At 46.2% G+C, this 12,390-nt stretch overlaps 1 protein-coding gene across 1 annotated transcript in view; it reads right to left on the bottom strand.

The window, feature by feature from the left end:
* LOC119465800 (uncharacterized) overlaps nucleotides 1-5,465 on the bottom strand; it is a 49,093-nt gene extending 43,628 nt beyond the window's left edge. Inside the window, exons 1-2 of the mRNA XM_037726259.2 lie at nucleotides 5,047-5,465; nucleotides 836-886 (exon numbers count right to left, since the gene is read on the bottom strand). Coding sequence (XP_037582187.1) covers nucleotides 836-852 — 17 coding nt within the window. The 5' untranslated portion in view covers nucleotides 853-886; nucleotides 5,047-5,465. The remainder of the gene's footprint in view (nucleotides 1-835; nucleotides 887-5,046) is intronic.
* Between the last annotated feature and the right edge of the window lie 6,925 nt (nucleotides 5,466-12,390).

Here is a 12,390-nt window from a genome sequence, read left to right on the forward strand (position 1 = left end):
CTATCTATCTATCTATCTATCTATCTATCTATCTATCTATCTATCTATCTATCTATCTATCTATCTATCTATCTATCTATCTATCTATCTATCTATCTATCTATCTATCTATCTATCTATCTATCTATCTATCTATCTATCTATCTATCTATCTATCTATCTATCTATCTATCTATCTATCTATCTATCTATCTATCTATCTATCTATCTATCTATCTATCTATCTATCTATCTATCTATCTATCTATCTATCTATCTATCTATCTATCTATCTATCTATCTATCTATCTATCTATCTATCTATCTATCTATGCTCACGCACCGGCGCGCCATGCATACGGAGGCCACTCGCAGGTTTCGCGTGGCTTCCGCAAGATGGTGCTGAGTGTCCTTAGTACACCGCCTCATAGAAACCTCGTTTCAATGGTGGCAATACGTTGTGCTGCCATTTTGATTCAACGCTAACGCATTACCGTCAACAGTCTCCGTGAGATGGGTTCTGCCGCAATTGCTTCAGTAACGGAACATTTACAATCACTCGCTTTCGTGCCACGTTTTTCTGTACAATTTAGACGAGAGCTTCTAACATTAATTATGTTTATTTAATAACCATCCCGCTTGTCCTCTTTGCTTGATTTTTTTTTATGCAGCCATAATGCAAGGATTTGTTTTAGACAGGACTATTATTTCACATTCCACACGCATTGTAATGCCCAAGAAACTGCGCACCAGTGAGTACATGCTTTATAAGTAAAATAAATATTTTACGCGCTTTTGATGAATAGATTGTCAGCCTTTGAGCACTGAAATGCCTATACTCTGATAGATCACTTACTTGAGCACGCCGAGCATATGTGGTCAACGTAGAAGTGACGAGAAAGCAAAGCTGGAAAAAAAAAAAGGAAGTCGAATAAGAGAAATTGCGAACACTCTTTCCGCTTGCCATATAAGGTTGCCTATATTGGTCATCGTATGAAGAATAAATCGTGGAGATACTCCACAGATCCCGGAAGGGATGATTACAGCGAGGAAAAAGAGCATTAGAACTCCAAGTGATTAAAATGCTCGTCGGTTACCCACCGCCTACATGCAATCTTTGCCAAGGTGTATACGCATGGTACAACGGAGAAGCACCTCTGCGCACTGACGTGTTGAAGGCTTCAACGATCAAGAATAGATGCATTACGTGTCTCAATGGTGTTCGGTCGTTTTTCTGACGCCGACTCTCTTGATAATTGAGGTACAACGCTCTACTGCGTAGCTTCGATGGCTGTTTGGAAGAAACCAGACAAATACTTGCCACAGTATAATTTTAAGAAAATACACACGACGGGCGAAGGTACAGTCGACCGATTCTTTAACTGTACCTGCGAGAGCGTCGTATGGCCGGCCGTTAAACGCCTTCTGATGGTGCGGAGTGACGCAATCAGCAAGAGACACCAACCAGCAAGAGGACAACAAGTTCTTGGTGATCTGGTCGCTTCGCGCCGTTAGAAGACGCTCACCAGCCGGCTATAGAGCGCAATCCGCGCGCCACTATTAACGAATTGGTCGATTGTACCAGAAATGGAAAGTTTACACTGTTCTTATGCCGTTTCTTCGTGCTGCTAGTGATGTACTAATAAATAACTTTGTTAGCGCCGTAATGCCAGTGGACGCCAAGTGCGCCTTGAGCGGCATGTCGCGCGGCAACTTTGCGTGTATTCGCGGGCTTCTTTCACGCTCGGAAAAAACACTTTTGTGTAGCACGTATTGAGCAACAGAAAGCTGTATCGGGAGTTTCTCACGCTGCTCTACAATTTTCTCATTGACACTACTAATCTAATTATAATTTTTGAGAAGTTGATTAATTAAGTAAGACTATTCAAAGTAGTCGGAATGCAAAAATAATATGAGTATCTCCGAACGACGGCAAACAACCTTACCTTGGTTCTGTCCAGCTAGGTATCATTTACATATTTTTAAAGTTTGGCCCAAGTTAAGTGAGACACCCAATATTTGGCTCCATTAGCAGTGTGCCATCGTTCGCGACTTCGCTCCAAAACCGACACGTGGCAAATGTTGATTAACCCCCAAAAACAGTATGTATGACGATAATCCGAAAGAAAGAAGCTATCAAATATGATTACAGTATATTAAAGGCACTAGGCTTCAAAAAGTGAATGAACAAAGATATTTAGGTGTCACGATTGCTTCAAACCTCAGATGGGACGCGCATATTTCTAATATTACTTCAGTTGCTTTGCGCAAGCTGTTTTATCTTCACAGATGCCTCCGGCTGGCCCCTCAATCTACTAAGCTTTTAGCCACTGGGGCACTTTCAAGCACTCTTTTTTTCCCTCTTGCTATCAGGGAATGGAATTGTTTAGATCCCTCGGTGACTAATGCGAACTCATTATCGGAATTTGCCTCAAAAATAGCAAATATCATCTGTTAATACAGTAGCGCTCTCCGCCCCAGAGGCAGTTCGCCATCATTGGAAGCATGTTAGTGGCCAAGTGCTCAGTACAGAGTGTTTTCAGGTTTGCTGTTATTTGCCTGTGTACCACTCCATTTCATGTATAATTTCTGTCATCTATTGCTGTTGGTTACTTTGTGTTATCTGAGGATAAAAATGTGTACTTTGTATATTATTTCTATTATAAGTGTGTATAAGCTATAAGCGGTACAAGTGTGTTGTCCATAGAATTTCAGCTCGCTATTCATTCCTAATTATGATTAAGGCAACTTATTTTGTATACCTTTTAATCTTATACTTTTGTGATCACTGTCACTGTATTGGATTCTAGCTGTTTCTGTTTTGCCGTGTGGTGCTGATGTATTAGTGTACCTGCATGTACAATCTGTACGCCCACCTGCTATGGTCACGGAAAGAGACTGGCAGTATTGAAAATAAATAAATAAATAAATAAATAAATAAATAAATAAATAAATAAATAAATAAATAAATAAATAAATAAATAAATAAATAAATAAATAAATAAATAAATAAATAAATAAATAAATTCTGTCGATGCACAATGCCTCTAAATATGCAACTCTTTGCGGTGATGTAATGCAGAAAGGCATGAGTTCGGCGCGTACCCGCATTCACCTGAGTTTATTACGGTCAGGAGAAAAAAAAAGTGCCGTACCCGCGAATGCAAAAATACCCAGAAAAAGCTACCTATCTAGGGAGCTCACACGCTAGCTCTACATATAGTGCATTCCGATGGGGGCGAAATGCAAAAATGCTCGCTTACTATGCACTGGGTGCACGTTAAAGAACCCCATGTGTTCAAAATTAATCCGGAGCCCCCTACTACGGCGTGCCTCATAATCATATCGTGGTTATGCCACATAAAACCCCAAAATTTATTTTTATTAATTCACGGCAACCGAGATGCCCGCGGATAAAACGGAGCCGCCTGAGCCGACTGTGCCTGCAGTCAAACTGCTCTCCTTGCACCATGCCTCAAAGCCAAGACAAACAACCCAGCTATTATTGTGTTGCCTGGAAAGATGAGGCGTACAACAGGCTATGCGCACAGACTGCGTGCTATGTTTTCGCCCTTCAACTGTAAGCAGATTTCAATGATCTTCCGAAGAACTATTCATCCGCTGCAAGACCATAAACAAGAACGGTTTGATTCGAATTTGAAATGAACGCGCTGCATTTGTCGCAGCTTCGGAATCACAGAAGTAAACGGCGAGTATGAGCTGTATCAGGATCGCCGTATCAGATTCCTCCGTTCTTCTCCGATTTGCGAGCCTTATCGACACAGAAAGAAGGAAGATTGCGAGAAGGGTTGCACGCCGTAGGAGGAACGCCGTGTAAAATAATTAACCCCCTTAAACGTGAGCAAGGGTGCAAATCGCTCTATAACTCACACCCTTACATTCTTTTCTGGTGTAAAGGTGCGAGTTATAGATCAATTTAGACCGTTATTCACTGTTAAAGGTGTTACTTATTTTACAGTGCGGCAACGCTTTCTCCGTTCGTTCTCGCAAGCCATCGCGGCACCGGGCATCATGTGGCGTCGTGGAAAAACACACGAGACTATTTGCCACGCGCTCATGTGTTCTCGTGTTCTCTATTATAAAGCTGACGATAGTATATTCTGTAGTGTGGACATCAGGACGGTCCTTTTACCAGTAGTTGCACAGTGGTTGTACAAAACAACAGCCAAGCTTCGTTACGCAAACTGACGACATTAGTAGTGCTATTCAGTCTTTGTTAACACTATAGGAGCGTGCTGATTGTCAAAATAATTATCAGTTACTTTGTTAAATGATCACTGAAGCTTCGCATTTCCGCTCGAAAAGCGACAAGTCGAATGTGCCGTAAGTGTCAACGACCGTTGCTGAATACGGACTCATAAAGTTAGAGAAAGCTGTACCGCATTAAATGATGACGCTACAATGTAAAGAACGTTTTTAAGTATTTCCATATGATCTTCCAGTTTAAGACAAACTAAACGCAAACACACGTACACACAAGCACGCACGTGAACTAGCCTACTGTGCAAAGTAGAAAAAACAAAAAACAAACAACGAAGCAGACAAGTTTGACAGCTCAGTTGTAGTATTGCAAGCCGAGCCGCTCAGAAAAAAAAAAAAGGAGAATGAAACGCATTTGGTTCTGGAGACAATTAGAGAGCTGTCACTCGTCCAACAGTAAAAACACAAAATTTGAAGCGCTACAAGCATTCTCTGCGGTTGGTCGTTAGGTCTGCTAGTAAGCTGTGCTCGAGGGCTTACAGTGACCATGACAAATAACTGCATGATCGAATACGAGCAGATCAAAGAAAGTGAAATCTGTTTCTGACAAAGATACGACCACCTAGATACGACACCATAAATGCCAAACGAGGCCCTGAGCAAGCCGGCGCGAAACGACTCAGCATTACGTCGCTTCGAGCCGAGCTTGTGAATACATACAAAAAAAAAAATTATCGGCAATACAGACACACTCAAGATCATCGCCCTGAAAGGCACCCAGTCATACAGAACTGAATCCACAACAGCGCGCTCAAATAAATCGGGTCCATTACCCGGCGTACTTACCAAAACCGAGACACAACGCTTGAAGTCAGCCATGACGCCGTTCCAGTTCTTTGTTTCTCGCCTCCTGGCGTAAGCAAAGTTTCGAAATGGATCCAGTTTCACACTCGCCGCCTTCAAGTGACGCATGCGCGTTCGGACGCTGGGCCTCGCGTTCCGATCCCCACCCCCCCGCGAGTCTCGTCACGAACACGACGTCATCGGTATCTCGATCCACGTGACTCGAAAGCCGGCGAAAACGAAGAAAACCAGCAGCGACGACTTGGCATTAAGTCCGCAGGCGGGAGACGCCTCAAATGACAGCGGCTCCCGGCGTCTTCGCAACACTTCGGTGGGCACCGCACACGACGCTCGGACTGTTGCGTGCAGTATTGGCAGTACGCTCCCGATGCCGCTTGAACGGCGCGTGTTGGTGCGGCGGGCGTCGTGCAAATTCTACGGAGACTTGACATTATCGCAGAGTGCCTATCTTCACGGCTGCTCGGGAATCACATCCGTTCGGGTTGGCGGCATGTGTTTCCTTCTGTACGAGATTGAACGGAGATTAAAAGAAATAGACCGCAGATAGCGGCGAAAGTGCCTCGATTAAACTTTTTCTCGTGTATTTTTTTTTTGTGGCTATACGCTTGTTTTTTCGCCTGTTCTCAGAGGCGATGCGGTAGCTTTACCGGCAACACTGTGGTACAACATGCACTAAGAACGAATTTTCAAGTCGGGCTCGTATTAGGAAATGAACTGTATTGTTATTGACGCAAAGAAAGACAAATGTTGCGCATTTGATGTCTGCGTTAACAAACGCCAAAGTAAACAATGTGGGCAAAGCGATACGAAATTAAGTGTAGACGCAAGGAGTAGAGGAACCTAGAATGTATACTTGAGAAATAAAAAAAAAATTGCAAGGACCCCCAAACGTTTGCAAGCATAAGATGTAGTCAACTGTTGCAAGACACGGGTAATTGGAGACCGTTTGGAGAGGCCATCCTTCTTCTGTAGTCATAAATGATGACGACGACGATCATGTAGCAGACTCAGATTAAACGCGTAAGGTGCGTCCTCATACAGACTTTCAGGCGTGACACTGTACTGCACCGAACAAGAAGGGCAGTGTCTGTTGAGTCACGTGGCCTCGCGTGGTGGGGGATACACAGCAATCTGTGGCGCCCTCAACTGCCCTCCTCGGGTGAAGGCAACCGACGCGAGGCTCGTCTTGTTGCTACTGCGCTGCGCAATCGTGGAGGGGGGCGGAACCACTCGGTTATCTGAGTCGGGGGTGGCCGAACTAAAGCCCGGGTAGAGATGCGCGTGTTTTCTGTTGCGGAACGAGATTGTCGCGGAAGAGAGAGAGAGAGAGAGAGAAAGCGGAGGGCGGTGGAGGGGGTTAAGAAGGGAGCCCCAACGTCTCGAAATTCCCGGAATCTGAGGGGTCAAGTCTCCTGACAGCGACGGGCGGACATCAAGACATGCTCTGAACGTTGGTACAAAAACAAAAAAAAAAAAAAAAAAAAAAAAAAAAAAAAAAAGAAAAGGAAAGAAAGGAAAAGAGAAGGAGCAGGAAAAGAAGTAGCAAAACTGAGAAAGGGCGGCTATTAATCTATTTCTGAACCCGCTGTACCCACACGTGTATGCTCGGTCGAAGAAAAACGTGGCTACAGACAGAAAGTCCCAAGAAAAACAACGGAAAACCGTAACTTAGGGGGAAAAAACGAAAAAAAAAAAAAAAAAAAAACAGCGCCACCAACAAGAACAAAGGAACAGGTATAAGAAATACGGTGGGAGGTTTTTATGGTGTGGCGTTGTGTAAGATGCGCCTTTCTTGAGTGATTAGCGAGCTCCCAAAAAAAAAAAAAAACCGCTGTGCTTGTACAGTGTTTGCATGGAACTTGGTCGTTTGATGTTTCGTTCATTAATAGTCATTTTTTTATTCATTACGTCACAGATCAGGATCAGAGAGCAAACGGCAATAGCTGATATTATAGTTTACATTAAGAGGTAGAAGTGGAGCTGGGAAGGCCATGTAATGCATTGGGCAGATAACCGGTGGATCATTAGAGTTATTGACCTTTTTCGCGGAGCAGTTTGTTCTAAAGAACCGACATGGCGCTTACGGCGGCGCTCCGCGCGTGACCTCAGCGAAGCGCACGATTACGAAACTACTACCGCTTCTATCTTGCTTCTGTGCGATCAGCTGTCGGAAATGCAACTGAGTTTTCGCTAACGCACCGTGCTCTAATCATGCTGGATTGAGGAGGAGGAATAAACATTTATTGATGAAAAAAATAAATAAACAAGCAAGGAAGGAAGCTGTTCAAGAATCATGTGGATTGAAGACGTGTGCAGTAGTTGGCTGCAAAAATAGTGACTGACTGGCATATTAAGGAATGGAATGAGTCTTTGTAGATAAGTTCGAATACCGCTGCTGCAACTGTCCGTACGTGTTACCGGCACTTCGAGATATACGGCTTTCCTCGAGGATACAGAAATTTGCCCGTTCGCCAGATTTGCGTCGCTAAAATTCAAAGAAAGAGGTTTAGCCCCGTAACGTCGGTAAGAGTTGGTACCGCTCGTTAAATTGTGACAAAGGGAGTAGCGCCGCTTCCTCTCATAGTAAGTTTCGCTCGCAGTATCTACACACATCCACCCCAACTGTCACCGAAACTTACGCCCACTCTATCGCCAACGTGTCCAGAATAAGTGAATGGGCGCATACTTGAATATATGCGCACTATATACACACAATACATGACGGACTACACCAATAGCACACGGACGGTCGAAGCTGAATGTTTCTTGACGGTACACAAGATTAAGCGATTTAAGGTATTGCAAAGTACAAAACTGCTAAGTTTCGAGGCTTGTGCGCAGCAAGAACAAATATATCGGAACTGAGTGCACCCGCGAGCGATTAGGGAGAAAAATCATCAGATAGTGACCGCGCAGAGGAAGTTTACCGAGTCAGAAACGCGACAAGCCGCTGCTTCAAAATTTTTGACAGATAAAGAACGAAGAGCAGAACACTCTTATCCTGATTCAGTTCATTAGCGGAAAGTTTGGATAGCTTGGAATACATATTTAGCCGCGCTTTTAGAACAAGCACCATATACGCTGCTCGCGCCGTTTGGACATAGCTTAATCAGCTCCGAAAGCGCTTTTGCATGTTATCTGAAGCTGTGGCCAAAGCTTCGTGTCGTCCGCCCAGTCACCGTCTACGATATCTCCCGAAACAGAGCTTTGATAAGTAACACCAGCGTCATACACATCCACTGTAAACACGGAGGCAGCGGAAGCAGTTGAGGCAAGCAATGGACGCGTCACCACGTGATCAAACATGGCAGCGCCCGTCGAATGGCCGCGAAAAGGGTATAAATAGATTGCGTGCCAAGGGAACGGGAGCGCAATCGAGGACGGCAGAAAATTAGGTGGTGTGATGAAATGAGCAAATTTGCAGGCGCAAGTTGGAGACGATGATGATGATAGCAGCGAAGCAATGGCAGCTGCCCTCCTGAGAGTGAGTGAGTGAGTGAAATAACTTTATTGAGGTCCAGAGAAGACGCAGGGGACACCCCGCGCCACCCGGCTAGTCCCACGTAGGGACCGGCAAGCCGAGCTTGACGGCCCGATCGCGGGCACTCTGGACGGCCAGGGTTTGGTCGTTGAGTTCGGAGCTGCCCAAAAGCGCAGCCCACCTATCCTCGCTGAAGGCGGAGCCGATGGCTTCACACTCCCACAACACATGGTTAAATGTTGCCGTTAGTCCACAGGCAGGGCAGTCCGCAATGGGATACCTTTCAGGGTATATAGCGTGAAGAACCGCAAGGCTATAGGATACGCACGAGCTTGTAAAAGTCGAAGGGTCACCGCCCGCGCCCTGCATAAGGCAGGGTGCGGGAGGGGGAATACCCGTCTTGACAGATAATAATGCTTAGTGATTTCATTATACGTCATCAATGATTCCCCGCGGGGTTGGGGGACTGCGGAGGCGGCGCGGTCAGTGAGTCTTCGCGTGGCCTCGTGCGCGCTCTCGTTAGGGTTATAGGGAGAGCCTTCAATCGACCCCAAGTGAGCGGGAAACCAAATGAGAGAATGCGGAGAGATACTTTTCAAGCTTTGGAGAATGCGAAGGGCCTGAGGGGAGACCATCCCGGTTTGGTAGGCCTTAATGGCCGCCTTAGAATCGCTATATATTACCTCTCTGCGACCATCGAGCACAGCCAGCGCGATTGCAACCTGTTCGGCTACAAATGGCTTCGAAGTGCATACTGTAGCGCAGCAAGTGATCTTGGAATTAGAGTCGACGATGGAGACGGCGAACGCCTCTTGTTGGACATAGACCGCGGCATCCACGAAGCTTGCCTCAATGTGGTTGTTACGTACATGTTCGAGTAGAGCTCTACCCCTGGCCCGACGTCTGCCGACGTTGTGTGCGGGGTGCATATTGCGGGGAATGGGCGCGATGTGTAGTTGAGATCTGATGTCGCTGGGAATGCGCACGGCGTCGGGGCAATGGTCGACAGGGTAGAGGTCCATCTCATCGAGTATCTTGCGGCCCGCCGGGGTGCCTGATAGCCTGAGCAGCTGTGAACGCTCTTGCGCCTCTATTATTTCTTCGAGCGTGTTGTGCACTCCGAGCTTTAATAGGTATTCGGTGTGAGTGCTCACAGGTAAGCCGAGGGCAAGCTTGAAGACCTTTCTGATGAGGGAATTTAACTTGTTCCTCTCTGCAACATGCCAATTATGCATGGCTGCCGAGTATGAAAGGTGGCAGAGCACAAAAGCATGTATAATGCGGATGAGATTGTCCTCTTTGATTCCCCGGTGCCTGTTGGCGATCCTCCGGATGAGGCCGAGAGCACTCTCCGTCTTGGCGATGATCCTTCTGAGTGCGGCACCATTGGCACCGTTAGACTCGATATACATCCCCAATATCCGGAGCGAGTCCACTATGGGCACCGGGGACCCGTCACCAGTGAAAAGCCGTATTTCGCTTTCGGACGCTGGTTTCCAATCACGATGGCCACCACCTCTGGGTCTTTTCTTGTAGAGAAGTAGCTCAGACTTGGATGGAGAACATCTGAGCCCAGTGGGGCGTAGGAAGCGCTCGGTTGCATCGATGGCGCTCTGCATGGCCTCCTCAACTTGGCCGTCACTCCCGCCAGCGCACCAGATGGTGATGTCATCTGCGTAGATGGTATGGTTGATTCCTTGAATCTTGGCGAGCTCCTTGGAAAGCCCGATCATTGCGATGTTGAATAATGTTGGCGAGATGACTGAGCCTTGAGGCGTGCCGCGTGAACCGAGGGTGATTTCTTGCGAGAGGTATCTTTCGATCTTGAGCTTGGCAGTTCTCTGGCTAAGGAATGATCGGACGAAATCGTAGACCCTCTTTCCAAGCCCGAGGCCGGTAATAGTCTGGAGAATGAATTCGTGTGAGATATTGTCGAAAGCCTTCTCCAGGTCTATTCCAAGGATTGCTCTGGTATCTCTCGTGCTCCGGTCGATGATCTGATGCTTTATCAGCTTCATGGCGTCCTGTGTCGAGAGGCCGGCTCTGAAACCAATCATATTGTGGCTGTATATGTCATTAGTCTCGAGGTGCACCGTGAGCCGGCTGAGCAGGGCATGCTCTGCGACTTTACCTACACAGGACGTCAAGGAAATTGGTCTCAGATTGTCGATTCCTGGTGCTTTACCGGGTTTGGGGATGAGGACCGTGCAAGCCGTCTTCCACTGTGTGGGGACATGTCCACTGCGCCAGACTTCATTAATCCTTTCGGTGAGGAAGTCGATCGACTCATCATCGAGATTCTTGAGCATCTTATTAGTGACGCCATCTGGGCCAGGGGCGGATTTGCTGTTCAGGGAGAAGAGGACCTGTCGGATCTCAACCGCAGTGAAATCTTGGTCCAACTCCGGCACATCACACCCCGTGTAGTCTGGGAACTGGGTGGGGGCAGAGCTATCGGCGACTGGTAGATACTTCTTTATGAGCCTGTCGACAATCAACTCGTCCGGGGTAGAGTCTGAAACGAGGTGGATGGCTTGCGCAAGGGATCGTCTCTGGCTGGACCTGGTGCTGCCCTCATCGAGAAGGTGTTTGGGCAGACCCCAGCTCTTGCCAGATCTGAGCTGGCCCTGGACGGATTCGCAGAGCTCCTCCCATTGTTGTTAGACTCAATTTTTTAAAACGGTATTTGTGATTGGCAGTCACCATGTTTACGCCTGGAAGTTGGCAATGATGATGTCAGCGCTCTCATTGTCAGCTGATGATGTGTTTTTCTGCCATATCATATCATCTTGGAAACGCCATCTTTATATTTATCCTTAATGCTCTTTTCACTACACATTCTATAGCTGTAATACGTCAAGTGGTGTGGTTTATTTCGCATTAACAAGAAAAGTGTATTTGTATTGTATGCGCTGAGCTGACTTGTCAAACAGCTGTATAGGCTCCTATACTTGGTATTCTTGCTCTAAAGGAAGACTGTTAGGGAGATAATATTTTGTAACGCAATTTTCTGGGTTTTCCTTTTTTTTCGCAATATATCTTTGAGTAATGATGCCCGTCAGGTAGCTCTCACGGAATTTAGGTGCAACTGCTTCTTGGGGAGAAAATTATCTTTCTGCTACAGCACACGAACGAAGCCCTATAGACGAAAAAAAGAAAGAAAAATCACAAAAAAACGTTTATACCCAGTATTCTCCATATTTAATAACATCACATGATCATTACGATTCTATACAGAACCTGTTATTGGGTACCAGACCATGGTGAGGAGGAGGAGGAATAAACTTTATTTAAAGAAATGAGCAGACCGTGAAATAGAAGTCATTTTTTAAATAGAGAGAGAGAGAGAGAGAGAGAGACAAGAACGAGATAGGAAAGGCAGGTAGGTTAACCAAAAAGGAAGCGTCTGGTTTGCTACCCTACACTGGGGGAGGGGAAGGGAGAAAGAAAGAGGCAATGGAATGCGGCGCAAGAGAGCAAACGCGCTGAATATAGAGGAAGGTGGGGAACGCCTGGGAGCATCAAAGTCTCACTTAGCAGGCCGTTCGAAAGTAGCAATATTAACAGCACCTATGAAGGGTCCGCGGTGTCTCAACGGATTCCGACTAGGTGACCACGTGTTCAATTCAGGTCAGGGCTGCTAAAAAAAATGAATTGTTGTAGCGTCAGTCGACGCAAAAGGCTGTCCGAGGTAATTCCGGGCGAAGAGATAACCGCATTCTTGCTTGCACGTCTAATTTTTTTTTCTTCCGCGCTGTCTTACCTTTGAAGCGCCGTGTCCAACTCTCGTCAGGAGGACAACGTACTGATTTCTTATTTTCTCTGCCTTCTTGCTTGGAACTGTA

This window comes from Dermacentor silvarum, chromosome 10, assembly GCF_013339745.2.
Source record: "Dermacentor silvarum isolate Dsil-2018 chromosome 10, BIME_Dsil_1.4, whole genome shotgun sequence".
Taxonomy (NCBI): Eukaryota; Metazoa; Arthropoda; class Arachnida; order Ixodida; family Ixodidae; genus Dermacentor; species Dermacentor silvarum.